The sequence below is a fragment of the Ammospiza nelsoni genome, chromosome 21 (genome assembly GCF_027579445.1).
Source record: "Ammospiza nelsoni isolate bAmmNel1 chromosome 21, bAmmNel1.pri, whole genome shotgun sequence".
Taxonomy (NCBI): domain Eukaryota; kingdom Metazoa; phylum Chordata; class Aves; order Passeriformes; family Passerellidae; genus Ammospiza; species Ammospiza nelsoni.
Genome location: NC_080653.1, coordinates 2,003,865 through 2,024,567, shown reverse-complemented (window position 1 = coordinate 2,024,567; position 20,703 = coordinate 2,003,865). Strand labels below are relative to the sequence as shown.

The following is a 20,703-nucleotide window of genomic DNA, read 5'->3' as shown; positions in this document are numbered from 1 at the left end:
AGCAGCCTTTTCCAGTTGTCAGTAAATTGGTTTTTGTTAATTACTTAATTGTTTGGGTTCAACCTGGTGCTAAATGTTACCATTGCATTGTTCATTTAAAAAAATAGAGCCTTTGAGTGTGAAATTTTCCACAGTTTTGTTGCATGTTCAGATGTAAATAATGTGTGCAGCTAGGGAGTTGTGGATGGAGACTTTTTTTTTCCTTTCTCATCAGTAATTCAGGCCATGTGGCTGGAAAAGATCACTAACCTGCATTAACTAGTCCAGCTTCATCAACATTTTTCTAAATTTAGCCAGTCACAGAAAATCATCCTTTTAAAAGTCACTCTCTTTCTTCATATTTCAAATCTGGCATGATTTTGGTCACATATTATTTTATTTTGGTTCAGGATCAAATGCAACAAGTTCCATTATTTATAGTCCCTATAACGGTCATTTCCTGATGTCTCCAAAACATTTGGAAGTAGGGTCATCGTCACTTTTATCTTACTCCTTCATCCCTTGTAAATTTTATCCACAGCATTTCCCTTTCCAATTAAAAGAGCTGTCAGATGCCTGCCCATTTTTAGGAATGAGACCCTCTAATGAATCTCTGTTAATTTCCTTTCCTTTTCCAGCTCCCAATAATATGTATTCATTTTAACTCTGAGTGCTGTAAAAGTTGTTTTGGTAAGTACCTTCACTAGAGCATACCTTTTTCTTAAACCTTTTTGTTTTCCACTTCACCATTTCAGCACCCAACTCAATGTTCGGCCACAAGGATGGCCCCAGTATGCAGAGCTTTAGCAACCCTCACGAGCCCTGGAACCGACTGCACCGAACTCCTCCTTCGTTCCCGACCCCTCCGCCCTGGCTGAAGCCAGGAGAGCTGGAGCGCAGTTCATCTGCTGCAGCTCATGACAGAGATAGAGATGTAGATAAACGAGACTCATCTGTTAGTAAAGATGACAAAGAAAGGTACGAAAGAACACTTCCAAGAATTTGTCTAGTTCAAAGCTTGGGGCTCCGTTCCGCTTTTAACCCTCCCCAGCCTGGCACGTTGTGAATGCAGAACTTCACCAGAGGCACGCCTGGAGCTGTCCCCAGGGTGGCACCATGCTAGAGGCAGGTTTGCAGCTCAGGTGTTCCCCTCTGCAGGGTTTCTCTTCCCACTTGCATCTCACACTTTACCTGAAGGAGCTTTGCTGGAGCCCAGTTCAGGCAGTGCCAAGTGGGAATAGAATCAGACCCACCCACTCTTACCTTGTGGGTCACATTTTCGTAGGTCTCTTGAAGGGTTAACGTGGAGATAGTGCCTGACAGCATGGAGGAAAGTATTCTGAGGTCTATCAGATGCTTATCTGCACCTTCAAATACTTAAATAACTTTGTAAATCAGACCTTGTCTGCAAAACACTTCCTCCCTCCTCAATAAACAGCCTGACCAGAGGGACCAGTGCTAAAAGTGTGAGATGAAAAGACTAAAATGCACCAGGAATGTCATGTGCCAAAACCATAGCAAGCTTCAGAGCATGCAGTTCATGCAAAGCACCTTCCTTCCCCTCAAAGAAGCCTCTACGCTTGCACTGCTGTTAACACACCTTCCAACACCTTTCTATTCAGTGTTTTACATGGACTTGCATGCTCACATGTCCAGGCTGGGAAGGGTTAATGGAAAGTAAAACCTGGTCATATTTATTTTTTGTCAGGACTGTTCCCATTATTCAGTTAACGCAGTAAAAATTCCTCTTAACATTGAAGTACCAAATTTATAAGAGTTTGCCATTCAGCAAGTGTCATGCCTTCCTTGAAAACTGTAGAGAGGCTGATTTCAGCTTTTTCAGTTGTGGCTTGATGGCTTTCCTGTTAAGTTTGCACATTACTTTACTACATAATGGCTATTTGTTTCTAATATTTTAATCTAAAAGAATATTTAGGAGATGTGCTTTTCTGACTTCTCTGTCACTAACCCAAAGATATGCATTAGTAGCCTTTTCTAAAAGAAGTTATGCTAACACATTAGATATTCTAAAACTACATGGAAGAGCTTTTCTACATTGTTCTAAAAGAAAGGCAAACTTCAGTTCTTTTCACCTACATTTTCCATTTGGAATACTTTCTGTTTGGTAGCATAGCTTCATTATTTTCATGTCTGATGTTAATGCTTCAAAAGAAATTGCTGTTACAAATTGGGTTTTCTGTCCTGGAAAAGGCTTAAGCATGTGAGTAACTTTACTGGCTTGAATGGCAAAGCATTTTAGTTACTATGATCTGGGTAGTCTGTAGAATTATGTGATTATTTTGGTTGCTGTTTTGTTGTTTTCTCATGAAGTGTTCTGATGAAGAAAATCCCTTACTGAAAACATTCATTGCAAGCTGCTTTGGCATTGCCTGAACTCCATATCATAGCTCAGAGTATATTTCTTTTCAATAATTTGAGTGCTTAGCAGTAAGCATCATCCATCACTCACACTTGTGCACAGTTCCAGCTTGCAGTGAGTGCAGTCCTGGTTTCACCCCTGCAGTGCTGCTGTGTGCCCAGCTCTGTGGGCTGGGATGTGGCACTTTGCAGCACGTTCACACTGTGGGCTGTGTGAGGAGAGGCTGAGAATCCCTTCCCAGAGCTGTGCTCCCTGTGCAGAGAACGTCTGAGGAGTTGAGAGCCTCTCCCACCTCCTCCTCACCATCCAGTGGCACCCAGGGGGTGAGCACAGAGCTTTCTAGTTGAGGTCCCAACCTTTGTTATCTATTTGAAATTAATTTGCCCAAGCAGAAAGAGCTGGGAATCACACCCAGAGGTTTGATTTCATCTCAAAATCACCTGGTCATCAACCTTACCAACCCAGGAATGGCCCAGGCAGCCAAAAGCATTGAGCTCAATTGCAGCTCCCCAGCTAAGGTTGGTGTTGGATGGGGTGGAGATCCCTGGTGGCTCCTCTTGGATCAGCTGCATGGCCTGTGCACCACAGCCCCTGCCAGGCAGACTGAGAGAGGTGAATCCCTCAGGCAGCCCAGAGAGTGCAGAACTGCAGCAGTGACCCTGTCCTGGCTGGGAGTGGCACTGCAGAGCCCTGATGGCTCTTGCAACATTGCATGTCCCTTCCAGCTCAGGGTGTTCTGGGACTCTGATTGATTGCAGTTGTGGAGGGGTTTTCTTAAAGACTCTTTTATTCCAGCCCAACATTAGGGGAAAAAAAAATTTAAAATAGCAAATGTGGAAAGCAGGATTTGTTCCTTCTCAGTGGTCTTTTGTTTAAAAGATGTCACTGAACACTTCCAGTACAATCATAATGGCATTTAAGTGTCTGCAGTCCTAGAGCATGAAACCAAACCAACCAAGAATCTGTTGATCTTTCAATCAATATAAATGAGGCACACACCTCAGCATAAGAAATTCAGGTTTTTTTCAGTGTAGCACACAGCCTCAGAACTTCTCTTACTTGGTAATAAGTTCATTGGATAATGTGATTTTAAGTTTCTTCTTTGTGGAGGCAGTGGCTTAGAGCTGTTCTCATGTTATCAACCTCAGGAGCTCTTGACAAATGTGAGGATTAAAAAGTTATTCCTTCTCTGTCCACTGGACTATGTGCAGCTCACTTAAATGAGCTGGATAATCAGGAGCCTCTTGAGATGTTACCAACACTGTCATTGAATACAATGACATTGGAAAAGGAATTTGTCATTTTGGTTGCACATATATTTCTCCTTAATTACAGAAAACAGCTGTTATTTTTTCTAAATTTTATGTGTCATTTAAAGTACATCAATTATATGGAAAATTGATTAAATATCAACAAAAGGACTGAATGAGCTTTCCTAGGGAAATAAAACAATTAAGGGTACCCTCTAAACTAGTCCCATAAGCAAAATAAATAAAAGATTAGGCATTGCAGAGCCCACAATCCAGTGTTTTCCCAGCAAAGTAAAGGAATTGAACCTTCACATTGAGAATCCTTCACTGGAGGGCCTTGACTTGGTCTCCCTGTGTCCAGATGTGGAAGCTGCTAAATGCCTCAGCTCTTGGTGGAAAGCAAGTGGAGGGAAATTAGAGCCAGGATGTGATTTCCAGACTGTTCAGGTCCCACTGAATGAAGGCAGCACCTGATCCCAAGCAGAGAAGTGCTGGACAGTACAGACCAGGCAGGGCTCTGTCTTCCAAGTGTTTTCCAAGTTTTTACATTCTGGACTTTGGAGGTCTCTCAGACATGGCCCATGAAATGACAGTTTCAACAGTTCAGTCTAGACACACCAAAAGATGTACCTGGTGACATTAGAATGAGAGTTTCCTTCTCCCAGGCATTTTTTCTGCATTTGCTGCAGTTTCACTGTCCAAAAGTACCTAGAGCTACAAATCTTGCACAGCTCAGCAAAAGAAGTAGGCGGCAGAAATTGTATGGGTGAAGGAGCAAATGTTCACTGTGGAGTCACCCTCTGAGCTGCCCTTCAGCAGCCAGTACTGCTCATCCTGGCCAGAGTGTCACCTGCTGGTGACACCCAGCCTTCAGGTGACACCGGCACCCAGAGACACACCATGTCAGCTGAGGGGACCCCTCACTGCTTACCCTTCCCACAGAATCCCAGAATAGCTGGAGTTAGAAGGAACCTCTGGAGATCATCCATTCCAACCCCCTGCTGAGGCAGGGCCACCCAGAGCAGGTGACACAGGAAAGTGCCAGGTGGGTTTGTCTTCAGAGAGACCTCCCTGGGCATCCTCTTCCAGTGCTCTGCCACCGTCAATGGAAAGAAGTTCTTTCTTATGTTGAGTTGGAACTTCCTGGGTTTTAGTTTCTGGTCATAAATAATAGTTGCCTTTAACAGCACACTGTCCCTTATCCTACATGGAACAGAATTTCCATGCTCAGCAAACAGCACGTGTGCAGCACTGAATATGTAGAGCTGTCCTTATGGAGAGATTCCAACTCAGAGGTCAATTGAAATTACTAAGAGGTTAAAATCATTGGAACTGAGGGATTAGATTCACCTTGTGAATTTGATTAGTTTTAAATGGGAGAGCTTTTTCACTTAGCATTGCCCATAACAACTCCTGGTCAACACTACTTCCTGAAAATAATTGGTATGGAACCCATTTCCATATTTAGATTTTGGTTCACTGCCAGACAATAATCCCCTAAACTTTTGTGCACCATAATTAGGTTTGAAAGATTGAATGAATTCGCAGTATTTTCTGACTTTGTAGCATTGGCCCTGTCCTGCTCAGCTTGTTTTAACCTAGACATGGGAAGGGTTGGTCATCGGAGGAGCAGCTAACTCCAGATATGATGTTTTCAGAGCCAGCCTGAAGGATGGACAGACAGAGCAGATTTATCTCTGCTGCGGAGGTCAACACAAACTCTGTGTGATGGGCAGCTCTGTTAAACACCTGCACTGAGGGTCACTGCACACTCAGGGAAGTGCCTTCCTGTCAGAGGGCTGGGTTGGCACCATCGGTACTGGTGGTACTCAAAAGGATTTTGCCTCAGCTTGAAGTAAATGGAATTGCAAAAAGTAAATTGAAAAGCTAAACATTGGAAAAGAATAGAGGAGAGAAATTAGTAGTGTACATAGGTCTGGAAATGTTTTTAAAAGCCATTTGAAAAATAGTAATCTATTTTCCCAAATGTATTCTTAAAAGAAGAAGTAGGTAGAATACTATTAACCATGTAATTTGTATTTAATTCCCTCACTTTTTGGATGAAATGAGTATGTTTTTACTTTTCTCTCTCTTCTTTGCAAACATTTAAAATCTTTGCAATACATGTCCTAGAACTAGATGTCCATGGGAGCCTTGTGTGGAGTTCAGTGTTTGAGATCTCAGTCAGATTCTTCACAGAGCAGCTTTGGAGATCTGCAGCTGCTCTGATGAGATAACAGAGTAGGCCAAGTTTAGAGATGGGATGTTCTTCTGGAGTTCTGGTGTGCCACAGGCAGAGAGCATTTACTGGTGCACGTCGCCGGCTCTCTGCAAAGCCACAAGTAGAAAGCCAGACACTCTGATGCTTTGTTTTCTTTGCAGAGCTTCTCATGCCTTCATTTCACACTTCTCTTTCTTGTAGGGAGAGCATTGAGAAAAGACACTCCAGCCATCCTTCGCCAGCACCTATCCATCCAGTAAACTCCCTCGGACATAACCGCAGCTCAAGTGAGCAGATCAGGAGCCATCTGAATCCCGAGGTTCGAGAAAAAGAGAAACCCAAAGAACGAGAGAGGGATCACTCCGAATCTCGGAAGGAGATTAATGTTGAAGAGCACAAGGTGAAGGACAGCTACGTTTCGGAGAAAGAAGGCTTGAGCCATGAAAGCCGAGTGGTGGAAGAGTCTAAGCAAATGCCCAGGGTTCCTTCCCCCTACGCCAGGCCCCCCGTTGTGGAGAGCACCAGGCCCAACAGCACTTCCAACCGCGAAGCCGACAGGAAGAACGAGCCGGCGTACGATAACCCAAAGAAAAGCAACGAAGTCAAGGTGAAGGAAGAGCGAAAGGAAGACCATGATGTTCAGCCTGAGGGACCTCAGACTCATAGGTCATCTGATCAGCCACCACCTATATCCACATCCAATGTCCACCCAAGTCCTTTAGTGTCTATGCCCATGACTGTAGGTGTAACTGGTATACATCACATGAACAGCATCAGTGGCCTGGACAGGACTCGCATGATGACCCCTTTTATGGGAATTAGCCCAATTCCTGGTGGAGAACGTTTCCCTTATCCTTCTTTCCACTGGGATCCAATGAGAGATCCCTTGAGAGATCCCTACAGAGAGCTGGATATTCATCGGAGAGACCCCCTGGGCAGAGACTTTTTGCTAAGAAATGACCCCCTCCATCGCCTCTCTACGCCAAGGTTGTACGAAGCAGACAGGTCATTCAGGGATCGGGAACCTCACGACTACAACCACCACCACCACCACCACCACCCTCTGTCCGTGGACCCGCGCCGGGAGCACGAGCGGGGCGCGCACCTGGACGAGCGGGAGCGGCTGCACATGCTCCGCGAGGACTACGAGCACGCGCGCCTGCACTCGGTGCACCCCGCCGCCCTGGACGGGCACCTGCCCCACCCCGGCCTGCTCACGCCAGGACTGCCCAGCATGCACTACCCCCGCGTCAGTCCCCCCACGGGACACCAGAACGGCCTCCTCAATAAAACTCCCCCCACAGCAGCTCTCAGTGCCCCGCCGCCTCTTATCTCCACGCTGGGCCCGCGGCCCGGCTCTCCCAGAAGGACTACTCCTCTGTCCACAGAGATGAGAGAGAGGCCTCCCTCTCACACCCTCAAGGACATTGAAGCTCGATAAGCAGAGCGAGACTCAGTGAAAACCAGAGAAGAGGGACAAAAACCTTGTAAATGAACATAATATAAAGACCTTCTTACTAGTCATTGATACAGACTGGGGATGTGACCCACTGTACAATATGTATAGACCCGAGTGCAAAGATTTTGAAATGATTTTTTTTGTATATTATATGTTGAAATTTTCCAGATCTTTTAGCCAATGTTCCATATGTTCCTCGTGTCTCCTACTCTATTTTATTTCTAGCTTAAAAAATTTCAAAATTTGAACTGAAGAACAAGACATCAGTCTGAGTGATTTGACTAGAAACAAGCCACCACCAATGTCAACCCTACAAAGCTCTTTCAAACCAGAAGTGAAGTCAATTGTAGATATTTATGTAAAAAGATTGCTTCATGGATTAATGGTTCATATATGCAAAAAGGGTAAGATGAAAGCTTTACTTTGTACAAATGTAAATAGATAAAATTAAGTAACATAATACATTAATACTTCTTAAACTGTGCTATTTGCAAACTTAATATTGATCAACACAGTCTGCTTATGCTGTGTTACTTATATTGTTATAGACAGCTAAACCCCTTCAACTATGCAATGAATTTTAAGGCTTTTCACAAAAGCCTTTATAACTCAAAGGAGCCTTTTCAACACACAACATAATTAAAGTCATATTTTCCCTGAACAAGCTTTTTCTAATGGAAGCCTACTTCTCTTGTTTTGATGAAGAAACAGCCCTTCAGAGGTGTAGTTTTCTGTGTGAACCCTTGCATCAGGCTGCTGAGGTCACTGTAACTCGTGTGTCCCTTGGATGGTGTCAGGATTAGTGCTCTGTGATCACTGACATGGAGTCATGGCAGATTGGGTTTCAGTCATATTAATCTGGGTTAAATGGTAATAATGGAATGCTGGAGATTTTCCAGAACTTTTGTCACTAAACATGTCAAATTTATTTTGGGGAGAACATCTGCTTATAGCCATTCATGTCTGGTTTTATTGCCAGTGTGTCATTTTTATCTGTACACACATTTTTTTGTGTTAAGTGATTTTTAACTACATTGAAACAAATCCTACAAGAAAGTGAATACTTTTCTAAATGATGGATATGTTTTCACTGTGGATCAGTAGTTTAATTAATGAACTCCATTGCAGATTTCATAATGGAATTTATTGTATTTCAGTTGGTAATAAAGTCTGTGAATAGCTAACAGGTCAGCCTTGTTGTTCCCTAATCATAGAAGACATGAAATAACCTGAAGAACATGGTCTTTTTTAAAAATATGCATCAATCTTCTGAAATCTGTCTTTTCATAACACACTTTTTAATAATGTGTTAAGTTTCTTGTCTAAATATTTGGAGAGAATATGACTTTATCAGAGAGAATTCAATATCTTGTCTACTGGACTGTAAAATATATGTATGAAATAAAATTAGTTCCATTGGTCTTCTAGTGTATTAAAGTGCTATCTGAAGTTGTTACCCTGTTTTGGCAAAAAAAAAAGAAAAAAAAGAAAAAAGTTAACTACAAACATTTGTTTCTAATGATCAGAGATCTATTTTAGTAGTCAACTGAAGGTTTAGTTGTGAGCTTCAGATTTTTGTGAACTCCAGATGTTGTGCAGTGTTTCTTTTTTTTTCTTTTTTTTTTTTTCTACAAACAAAAGGAAAAATACAAAAAAGTCCCAACCCTGAGGAATATGTACACTGGAACCGTAGTGGTAGCTTTCAGTATTGTAAAGAGATTGTTATATACAAACCTTTTTGCTGTTTATCCTGTATGTAATAAAGTCCTTTCTAGATCCTATGTGAACAGAAAAGTGAAGCGGCTCTCAATCTTCAGCATGTTTCCTCCTCAGCGAAGACTTGTGTAATGTAAATTGTGCCATGTTATTAAAAAATGTGAACTAAACTGCTAGGTGCTTCTTTGTGTGCAGTGCCCCATCGTTGCTATGGGGAGGAAGTCCTTTTTCCCAACAGTGGGGTTTTGTTCAGGAGTAGCTGTTAAAATTGGAAAGGAAATGTCAAGCTTTCCTAAGCCATCTTACTGGAATCCTTAGAGCTGTCAGGGAAAAAGAAACAGAAAGGAGACCAGATCCTTGGCTTGTCCAGATTCTTTAAAAATATAGTAACACTCTACTTGGATTAGATTTTAATTAGATCATAATCTTGGTCTGCTGGATGCACATCATTAAAAAGCTGAGTTACTGAAGAAGGCAGGACTGGATGGCCAAGGGAGGATGTAACTGCTGGAGCCAGCAAGGGAGGCCCTACAAGGCAGGGTCTGATTGAGAGCATCATCTTCCAGGCTCATCTCATCCTTACAGAGGAGCCTGACAGCTCTGGCAGCGTCTTCAGGAGGGGAGAAACGTGGTCTTGATTGTCCAGGCTCTGATCTTTGTGAGCAAACTCTTGTTGATGGTCCTTAATTCCCAGTTAAGCCAATGAACCCTCGCTCCCAGAGTCCAGAAAGCATCGAGGCATTTCAGTCCCTTAGAGTTCAATTTCAGTGCTCCATGCCTTGGAAGATCCACATGTCAAGTCTTCTTGTACTGGTGATGCTCAGAAGAGTGTGCCTGAAGGATGTAGTAAGAGAAGGAAAAGAATTTTTAATGCTTTTAAACTTCTTCAGGTGCATTCACTGCTTTTCAGAAGTTTGATATAGGGATGTTATCTTGCACATATAGACAATTTGATCTTTTTTGAAGGGTTTTCTCTTCAGGATATTTGTCTTAAATCTTCTATTTTTCAATTCACTTGTGTTTAAGAAATGAATTTCATTTAAAGACCATGCCAGCTACCATCTGTGGGAATGAAATGAGTCATGAGGGCATTAATTCTGTAGGTTGTGTGAGATTTTGATCATAGAAAACCCGCAGTGTGCTTTATAGCAACCAGGGCTTTGCTTTATGTTTTCAAGTCCCATCTTCCCAAATTCCAACTAATTTTCCACAGAGCAGCTTGCTATCACTAGCTGAGATGCCAAATACAATGTTTAGGAAGGGAATCTGAAAACAGTCCTAACATTTGTTTCCCAATATGTTGTTCATTTTATGCCATGCTTGGTCTCTTCTTTTTTAAATTCCTATGTTTGGATCTTTGATTTTCCTTATTGAGACTAAACTCCAGCCTGGTTTTCTGCTTTTCATACCTTACTGCTCCCTTCTTTGCCAGTCCTGTCCTCTTTCATGGCCTAGGGCAGTTAAATCTTATCAGAGGCAGCAATAAACACTGCAGATTTTTTTACAAAAGTCATATTGTTGTTCCTTTTTACCTTTGCCTGTAGGAGCTCATGAAGACTGTAGTCCTTGCTGGACTGGAAGATAGGCAGATGGAGGTTGGGGACGATTTTTCTGCAAGTATTTTCATTTGTAGTGGCTGTGCCTCGTTGAGGAAATGTTTAGCACGGTTCTTGCAGATTTGAACTCTTAATTACAGCTTCACAAGTGCAGGTGTCTCTGCTGAAAGGCTCTGGACAGGGACCAAGGTCACAGAGCAGTGGTGCTGCACTTCCAGAGGAGTCCTTGGCTCACTGCTTGGTTTCTGGCAAGGAAGAAGAGCAATGGTTCAGAGACTGAGGACTCCAGTTACACAGGGTTTTGTTATTGCCACACTGACTTGGTTAAGTCCCACCTGGATAAACCAACTTCCTTCTTTGGACTCCACCTGCCAGCTTTGGAGTGGCAGTGATTGAATTCAGAAGGTGATTTGGAGCACGATTCCAGTTAAATGGTCAGAATTGCCCTTGGAGTGTGACTCTGCCTGAGCTCTGGATGGAGGCTGGCCTCTAACTCAGCTGGTTGGGAATTGCATTGCAAACGAGTGGTGGGGCTGCCTCCTGCCCTGCTGATGTCCTGGTCCCATCAGATCCTTCCTGCACATGTAAAAACCCAATCCTGGCCATTCCTTACATGAAGCTCTTTGGGACACAGCCTGCCTCTGACTGCACCATGATTGATGCCCTTGGTTGGGGCAACTGAGCATTGTCCAGTGCAGCTATACTGCAAAAATCCTTTTAGTCATACTAAAACTGAAGCTTCAGTGAATGAGCCATGAAAACCTTTATAAAAAACTCCACATTTTTGCTAGCCAAGGAGAAGCAGAGCTGCAGGTGAGGACTGTTCTCCCTGTGCCCTGTCTCCAGCTGGAGGGGCTTGGACTGTTTGTGCCTGTGGGCAAGGTGGAAGTTCCCAGCTGGTATCTGTTGGGGTCACACCCCTTTCTTTTTCCACTGGTATCTTGCAACTGAAATCATGTTAGCACAAAGATATTTCCTGGTCATAAAATAGCTCTCCCTCCTCATTTGTGCACTGTGAGGCTGCATACAGCAACAGGTATTTATGGACATCAGAATGCACATGTGCTGTCAGGTACAGCACCAGGGAAGAAGCTCAATCCAGCAAGGAGCAGAGTATAAAATCCTGGTGGCACCCCACAATCTCACATGTCTGTTTTACTGCTATCTGATGTTTCCTCTGCTGGTTCTGGTAATACAGACATCAGTACAGCATTATCCCCATTTTATAAACAGGAGAAGTGTGCAGGGGGCCCCAAACACAGAGTCAGCAGTGTGATACCAGGCACTACTGCCTGAGTGACCTCAGGAGTCACCCAGGGCAACTGAGTTCATACCAGAGCCACTGGGGAACAGAGAAAAACCCAAATCAGGCAAATTGCAGAGTCAAGGGTGGCAGGAGATGAGGAGTTCCTGAGTTCCTCCTTTGGTTCTAGAAAGTACTTTTAACCTTCCATATTAACTAATTGTGGCATCTCAGACTGCTAAAGCTACCTGCGAAGGAATGGGTTTTACCTATTTATTGATAAGTAGTTCAAGTATTGAGCCAAGCTGCTAAGGGCTGTGGTCATTCTGTTACTAAGGGCAGATTTGCTGTATTTTAGCACCTAATGTGGCCTTTGATCATCATATTGCCCAGTACTGAAACTCACTCTGAGTGCAGCATTTTTCTTGGTTGAATTTATGTTTCTCTACTGAAAAACTTGAATTTAGCCCTAGGAACTGAGCCATCCACCCCCAGTAAAATCATCTTTGTTTCAAGACAAGATAATTAAGCAAGAATTGAATCAGTTCATTGCATAAAGATGTCACCTATCAAATATACAATATGTTTATTAAATGTATCTTTTGCTTTGCATCTTCAAAGCCCTTTAATAGTTTCCATTGAATCAGTGTCATTGTGTGGGTTGGTTTTATGCAGCAGAAATTCCATTAGCATCAAAAGCTTGGGATTTTTTTTTATTTTTTCTTTTACAGACAACTAAAAATGCAAGCATAAACTTCTAAGGATTTTCAGTAGTGCCTTTTTTGGGGCCTCAGTGTATTTGGGGTCACCATGGTGTGTTTGGAGTTAATTTGATTTACAAAAAGAGGGAAAGGTATCCAACAATGTCCAGTTACTGCCAGCCCAAAGGAAAGTTTTGTCTCCATTAATCCTAAAACAGTGGATCAGAACTGGATTTGGTTTGGCCTGTTAGATAAAGATGTTGTTCTGCAGTGGTACCGCAAGAGGGTGATTAGAGAGCCTGAAACCTGTGTAGGCTGTGCTGCAAGAGGGGACGGCTCTGCTGTTCTGGGCAAGGTGAATGTAGCTGTAAATTGTTTTTATGAGAGTCTGCTCTGTGAGGAGCTCTCGTGTTCCCCTGCTTGAGTGACAGAAATCCCAGCAGCGCAGTGGCAGACGCTGCTCAGGCTAACTGAGGAGTGACCTTACTTTGTCACATTTAATACAAGGGACTAGAAGTGCTCCGTGCCCAGAGCATTCTGCTCGATAGAGGCAATTGTGTTTTGGAGAGTTAGGTTTAAATTGCATGCTGCTACAGACCAGCAACAAAGCACATTGTGCTTGTGTTAGGGGAATAAAAGATGCTTCTCTATTACAAACAGTCAACACAGAATGAGTTACTGTATGTCAGCCCAAGGAGCTGGACTCGATCCTTGTGGGTCCCTTCCAACTCAGGAGATTTTATGATTCTATTCTATGACCTCCTCAAAGTCTCAGCACATCTGTCTGTTTTCCCCATTACCTGGCTTTTGAAAGGAGTAGCCAAGGACTAAGCGAGATAATTGCTTCATTTGGAGATGGGGAAAGAAATTCCTGCCAGGTTTTCTAAGGACTTAGATTAAAATGGTTTATTGAAAATCATGAGAGCTGTCTGCACCATACAAGCAGAAAGCTTGGCTCTGGGGCTTTTTGGTTTGTTTTTTTTTTCCCCTACTCTCATTGCCCTTGCCATGTGAAAGGAGAGCCAGCCCTTCCCTGGTGCTGCTCTCCTGCCTCTCAGAGGGATGAGGGACGCATGAGGAGCAGCAGAGCATGGCCCACATTGCTTCAGCTGCTGTCTGGCCAGAGGAGGGAGGCTGGTGGAGCCTTCGTCTCCCTCCTCACACCAGCCATGCCCACACTGCCCACAGCAAGTGCTGGACAGTGCTGTGTCTGCAGGGCCCCAGGTGGGTATCTGAGAGGAGCCAGTCTCCAGCTGGTCCCAGGGCACTGTGGTATGAACTTGGGGCTGCTCGGAGGAGAACTGAGCTCTGCCTCCTCACAGCCCGAACCTGGGGACCAGCACTGCTCTCCTGGGAGGAACAGCAGCAGGTAAGAATAGCATTTGCCATGATCCGAGGTGCAGTGAGGTGGGGAACTGTGCTGAGGAGATGGGGGCTTGCACCTGAACACCCCAGAGAGGGCAGGGGCACCTCAGCACCCCGATACTGGGAAGACTCCTGGTAGCAGTGACTGCCCCCAAGGCAGAGCATCACAGAACGAGTGATTGGGAATTGGAACGGCCTGACCAGAGAGGTGGTGGGGTCACCATCCCTGGAAGTGTTTAAGAAAAGACTGGATGTGGCACTTAGAACTATGATCTGGTGACAAGGTGGTGTCAGGTCACAGGGTGGAGTCAACAATCTCAAAAGTCTTTTCCAAGCTAGTCACTTCTGTGATTCTGTGATCCTGTGGTTCTGTGATTCTGGGATTCTATGGTTCCGCGGTTCTGTGATCCTGTGGCTCTGTGGCTCTGTGGTTCTGTGATCCTGTGGTTCTGTGATCCTGTGATTCTGTGGCTCTGTGATTCTGTGGCCCTGTGGTTCTGTGGTTCTGTGATTCCTGTGGTTCTGTGATTCTGTGATCCTGTCACAGGCAGCCTTGGTGAACATGTCTCATCCACCTCACAGTGTTATCGCTGGGGCTCGTTGTCAGTGGAGTCATGCTATGACAGGCATTATGGTTTTAAATGACTCATTTTCCACTTAACTGTATTATTGTGGCTTACAGAGCATCTGGAGCTTTGCAGCAGTTAATACATCACTGACTACTACAGCAATGTACTAATCTGTGGCTTTGAAGAATCTCTTTAACAAAATACAGCTGGGGCAGGCAGGTGTTGGTGCCTGTGTGGGCCAGCCCTGCTCTCTGGGGCACCTGTCCCATACTGGACCAAAACACGGCTGATGCAGGAACTTGTGAAGCATCTTTAGTGCTATTTGATACCGCCTGAATCTGGCATTTTTGTGGAATAAAATGAGAGATTTTTGTCAGATGCACACGAGAGACCCTGCGCTGCTGCTGAGGCAGCCAGGCCTGTGAGGTGTTGGTGTACTGGGGAACACGGAGGGTCTGCGCTGCGCAGTCTGTCCTGGATGATCATAATAGTCCTCTGGTAATATAAGTAAGGACTTTTTACACGATATTATAGAATTTAATGTTTTTTCTACTCGGCACGGCCCGCGATGGAGCTGCAGAGGGCGGTGTGGGAGAAGGAAAGGCCGCCCAAGATGGCGGCGCGGCCGCGCGCTGAGGCACTAGAGGGGGACCGCGGGCTGGGAAAGCGGCTGTGAGGCCGGGCGGGCGGGTTCGGCCCTCGGATGGATCCTGCCTGCCTTGCCGGGAGCCCTCCTGCCCTGCCTCGAGCTCTCCACAGCTCTCGGCATCTCCCTGTGTCAGAGCCGCGCGGTGCTCGGGTGGGAGTCAGGCTGGCATTCATTTTGATAAAGGCATCTTGAGAAAGGCAGCAAGTTGAAGCACAGGCTGGAAAAAAACACACAGCCTGTAAGTTCATGTGTCGCCTGAGGTGATGGGAAAATGAAGTGGGAAAAGGAGCAGGTGCGACAGGCTGGGGTTTACATGTGTTCGTTTATTTGCCATAAAATGAGTCATCAAACGCGGTTCTTTCTCTGGCAGCACTTCCGAACGACGGCCCCGGGCTTTGGTCCCCGTGCCCTCAGCCCTCAGAAGGACAAACTGGAGACAGCAGCAGAACAACCAGCAAAGGTCACTATGGTGGGCTGCAGGTTCATATAAATCTGGTTAAAAGTAAGAATTAAAGAAAGGAAAAAGGCTTGTTTAGGGAAAGGGAAGGAAACGCCCTACAAATCCTCTCTCTCTTTTGAAATTTCTGTCACCCACATTCACCTTGTTTCCTCTTCCCCAATAACCTGTGTGATTTCACACTTTTGACTTTAAAAGAAAGCAACATGCTGGGGTATAAGGGAAATATTTGATATTTGGTGGTTTATTTCTTCACATAAGTTGTCCTTTGTTAGACAGGTTTGAGTTGGAAAAGGTTTTTTTCGTAAACACCATCCTGACACATTTGGACAATAGTCCTAGGCATGAAGTGACTTTTGGGGATGGTGCTGTGCAGGGCAGGAGTTGGGTTCTGGTCCCTGTGGGACCCTTCCAACTCAGCAGATTCTGAGTGCATATTAAAGCCTAGCTGTTTGTAACAAAATAATTGCACTTGAAGCCACAGGGTAACTGGTCTTTGACTCTCTGCTGTAGGAGCTGGACTGGATGATCCTGATGAGCCCCTTCCAACCAGTGCATCCTGTAATTCTGTGACATGCACTGAGGCAGCCTGTGGGGCTGGATGGACAGCAGGACAGCAGGGACAGGCAGTGGTCACTCATTTCTGGCCCAGGATGGGCTGCATTCTCCACCTGGGGTGGAAGAACCAGGACCTCCAGTGTTTTTGAACAGGAAATTGTGTGTGCCCCATCGTTGTGTACATTTACTGTGACACTGGGACTCGTGAGCTCTGGGATCACAGGGATACAGCCAGACTGTGTGGAATTAGACATAAAATTTGTTCTCACACCAGTTGTGAGCAGGTAAATTGTATATTGTTCTCTAGTGTGTTTATGCAGATGATTGCCTGTTTTAAAATTTGATTTCAAAGAAAAGGACCAGTTTGAGATCTGTTTCTGTCTTAAGAGGACTATTGAGAACCTGTAACTTTTTTTTCTTTTGATAAGACTCTCCCCCTTTTGCCTCTTGTAAAGAACTTTTAACATCTATTATTAGGAATTCTATATGAGAGGTTTCATCATGGTTTTTGGTTGTTTCTTTTTTCCCCCAGTTACAATTTCTAATGCTCATTAGCAATGTCTAAGTCTATTCTGGAGATTACTTAGTTTTATCTTGAATTTGGAGGGATTACAATCAAAGTGGGCATTGGATTTTAAGAATTATCCTGTAATGAATGCAAGAACTCTATATCACTGCTAATTCTAAACTCTGTCAGCTTGTTCCCTGCCTCTGCAGCTTTGGCTTAGCAAACTTTGCTCTGAATAGTCCCATGACTACTTGGTGAAACAGAGAACAGTCTATTTCGAGTAAATTTCACATGGAGTAGGTGGATCTCTGCCTAATTGATCATTTACATGAATTTCTACAAAGTTCTGACATCTGGACTAGTGTGGGATCAAACTGGGCTTTGTTTTTGTGCATGTCCCTTTGACAACCTTCTCCCCAAATGTACAGGACTGAATTTCCCTGTCACTGAAGGGCTAAACCAGGAATGCCCTTGACTTTTCCTTTTAATACACCATGCACACAAATGCCTGCAACATTCTGGTGTGTGAGCTCAGCACTTTGCCAAACCTGAGAATCCAACAGAAAAAGAAGAAGACAGCTCTGCAACACTGCACTTGGTGATTCATGCTTTTGATTTTCATTTTAAATGTATCCCATCAGGGAAACTTCACACTTAACTCATCGAGATAGCAAAAGGCCCTCACAAATATGCATTGGTGGGGACAAAGTGTGATGATGAAGTTTAAAATGGTAGGGTTTTCTTTTATCTAGAATACTAGATTGGAGTTTTGGCTCTACAGAGGAAGATTGGTTTGCTGTTATCTGGTCTTTTTGGCATGTGGCTGTCTTCAGGAAGTTCAGGTGGATTCTTTAGATGGCTTTTCTATTTGGTGGCAAAGCAAAGCCACCCAAAAGATGCTTTTGGATGAGCTAGCACCTGTGTAATATCTGATGTGAAAAACACCAGTGCCATAACTTTATGCCAGGGAAGGATTTTGTGTGGGGATGTTTATGCTTTGGAGGAAGGATCCCAGGTTCCCTAAGTTGGAGATGAACAGAAGATCTAAAAAGGAAATTAATGGGAACTCAGTTGTAAAATTAAAAAAAAAAATTTGTGTGAATTTTTGAACCTGCAAGTGTTTCAAAGACAGAGGCTGATGATTATGTGTGAATCTTTTTTTCCTGTAGGTAGCTGAAAACCTGTTGAAGGTAATAATAAACTTTCTCACTGGTGAACATCAGAGAAATCTTAGGAGTTCCTGAATTTGTCACAGGTATGGAACAGTTTATTAGATATGCTTTGGGAAAAGTTAGGGCAAAATCATCTATTTTGATTGATTCAGTAAAGCTGAACAGGCTGTCTGCCAAGGGCACCACTTTGGGGTTGTGATGCCCAAATTTGCCTTTGCAGGTCAGTAAGAGACTCAGATTTGCATTGTCTTTCTAGTACCAAGATGAGCCCAATTATCCAGATTTCCTCATGTGTATTATCCATTGAATCTCCATCCTATAGATCTATGAAAACAGTAAACAGGAAATGTCACTCTTCTGGGTGGAGAATGATATTCTCCTGATAACTTTTAAAGACAAAACAGGAAATGTAATTTTGAAATGTTTACCCACAACGAGGTAGTAGTTTCTAATGCACAGCCACAGCCTGAGGTTGTTTGCCAACAGGACAAGCAGAGCTGGGACCATACCAGCTTCAGGAAGCAGAGTTCAAGCTCTCTGTGGGGTTTCCCTGAGTCTATTCCAGAGCAAGCCAAGCCTCCCTGGACTGCTAAGTCAAGAACTGGGTCTTTGCAGTAACCAGCCTTTCAGGTTCCCAAAATGCTGACATCTATCAGACCAGAGGATCCCAGAGAAGTTTCTACTGAGAGTATTTTTCTTTGAATTATGACCAAAGGCTCCCTTCTCATGTTTTCCCTGAAGGGTGCACAGACCTTGAATTTGAAAGTTCTGCCAGCTTCAGTAGACACAACTTTCCTAAGGCTGGTGCTGCAGAGTTAAACCAAAAGCCCTTCAGGTGATTTATGTGTCTGCTCTGCCTGTGATGTTGTGAAATCCCTGCAGCCTGAGAGTCTATGGGGAACTGGCCCCTGTTGTTGGGAGAGAGTACATTCCAGGAAGCATTTTCATTTTGATTCATTGCCTTTTTCCAATGTTTTCCTGGAAAATTTTCATCAGCTCTAACTCTGCCTTGCGTGCTTTGGTGGCAAACACCTCAGGGCCCAGCCTGGCACACAGAGTGTGTTTGTGTGGCACTCAGCCCTGCTTTGGGCCAAGCCTAAAGGCCACCACAGAGCTCCAGCTCCTGAGCTGTCCCTGTGTGCCTGGAGGCTTGTCCTCCAGCACAGGTAGCACATCATACATGGCTCAAAGGGTTTGGTGCTGTGCCTAGGAGCTCACAGAGCTGCCAGAATGGGAGTGAGGGGGAATTGCTGCCTCACCCCAAAGCAGCAGCTGCAGGTTGTGCCATGGTGACCTCAGCTGTCCTTGTGGAGCTGTTGCATTGTTCAGGTTTGGTTTGGTTTGGGTCTGTCAGCTGTGTCAGGTTCTGTAATGCAGGAAAAGGTGGCCCAGGTATGGAACAGCCAAAACTGTGCAAAAACAAGGCTACAGCTGTGTTGTAACAGGATGGGCTTTGGTGCCAGAGTTTTTTCATGAGCACTTTAAATAAGCACTTTAGGGTAGGATTTGATGGTTTTAAAGAACATTTTCATTATTCTATGGGAGTTGTGAAACACTGCCATGGTTTGACAGCTTCTATGCTGAACAACTTTTTCAGTGGTTTAAGGGTTGTAGTTTTTTCAGGCAGTGAAGAAGCACTTTAGGGTAGGATTTGATGGATGATAAAACCAATCACTTTCAGATGAGCTTCTCCCACAGGTGGAAGGTGGTGGTAGAGGAGGAAGTGTGCAGGTGTTTGTTCTTAGGCTTCTGAGCACCAAGTCTCAACTGACTTGGAGGCAGGGGGGCTGTGAAGTTTGCTCTGTTCTCTGTTCCTTCTCTTCTTCCAGCTGTCCTAAACCAGACCAGGATAATAAATTTAGTATTTCACTGGATCTAGAGAGTAGTTGAAGACTTGCTGGTACACACTGCGGACAGAGCTTTGTCCATCTTGTGGAGAGTGTTTTTATTCCCCAGAGCCTGGTAAGTCATGGGCTTTGCTGATACCTTGTATGTGTTGAGCTGATTGTTTAATGGTCAAAGTGGCCTGTTTGTTTAGTATCCCTGTATCTCACAGAATAAAGTGTTGTTTGGTTTGGGATTTTGTCATGTCTGTAAGAACAGTTTATAAACAGGGAACCCAAACAGAGAAACATGAAGCTCCAGACTGTATGGAGCTGCTAGAGGAGGAGGGGATGAACTCTCTGTGGTTCCCCAGGTCCATCCTTGTCACCAGCCTGGCTGACAGCACTGCAGGGCTGGTATTTTAGGTACCCAGGTGATTCAGGAGTTAGGAAGGAGAGGAGGGAGCCAGAGTGACATGCCCAGCCCCAGAGCTGGTCACTTCAAACCATGAATGATTTTGGGGTTTGAGGAATTCATTCTAACACTGCAGGTGCTTAGGCTGCTCTTTACAGCAACAAAGACATATCCCTCCTGGGTTGCCCTGGAGCATTTTTGCCTGCCCTAAATTCACTTAAAATTAACCTAATCACTGCATTTTTTAGTGTTTCTGTGCAAGTGCCACATTGCTGTCTCAGCAGTAGTGGTGAGCAGTTGAAAGGAGTTAATCGTGCTTTGTAGCTTAATGCCTTATGGTTTATTATTGAGAATAAAGACAAGCGCTCCACTATTTTATCTCTAATGTGCAGTTAACTTAATTCCTAATCCTCTGAAGAGATGGTCTTCTTCCCAACATTTTGGCTTCTGCCTTGCTTTCGAGCTGCACGTGAAACTTCAATTCTGAAATGCTCAGTGCAGAGAGAATTTTAATACATGCACGCATAAATCAGTTTTCATGAGCTTCCCCATTCAGGGAGAGTTTTCCTTTCCTTCTGTGCTTACCTGGAATTATTGCTTAGCAGACTGCTCTGCTGTTCCTTGTGTGTGCTGTGCACACATGGCCATGGGCTGATGGGATGTGAGCTCAGATCTTCCCTTG

The 20,703-nt window shown here is 44.3% G+C and overlaps 1 protein-coding gene across 1 annotated transcript in view; it reads left to right on the top strand.

The window, feature by feature from the left end:
* Window positions 1-9,175, top strand: part of AUTS2 (activator of transcription and developmental regulator AUTS2) — an 802,406-nt gene extending 793,231 nt beyond the window's left edge. Inside the window, exons 19-20 of the mRNA XM_059486924.1 lie at window positions 735-957; window positions 6,032-9,175. Coding sequence (XP_059342907.1) covers window positions 735-957; window positions 6,032-7,271 — 1,463 coding nt within the window. The 3' untranslated portion in view covers window positions 7,272-9,175. The remainder of the gene's footprint in view (window positions 1-734; window positions 958-6,031) is intronic.
* Window positions 9,176-20,703: the final 11,528 nt, after the last annotated feature.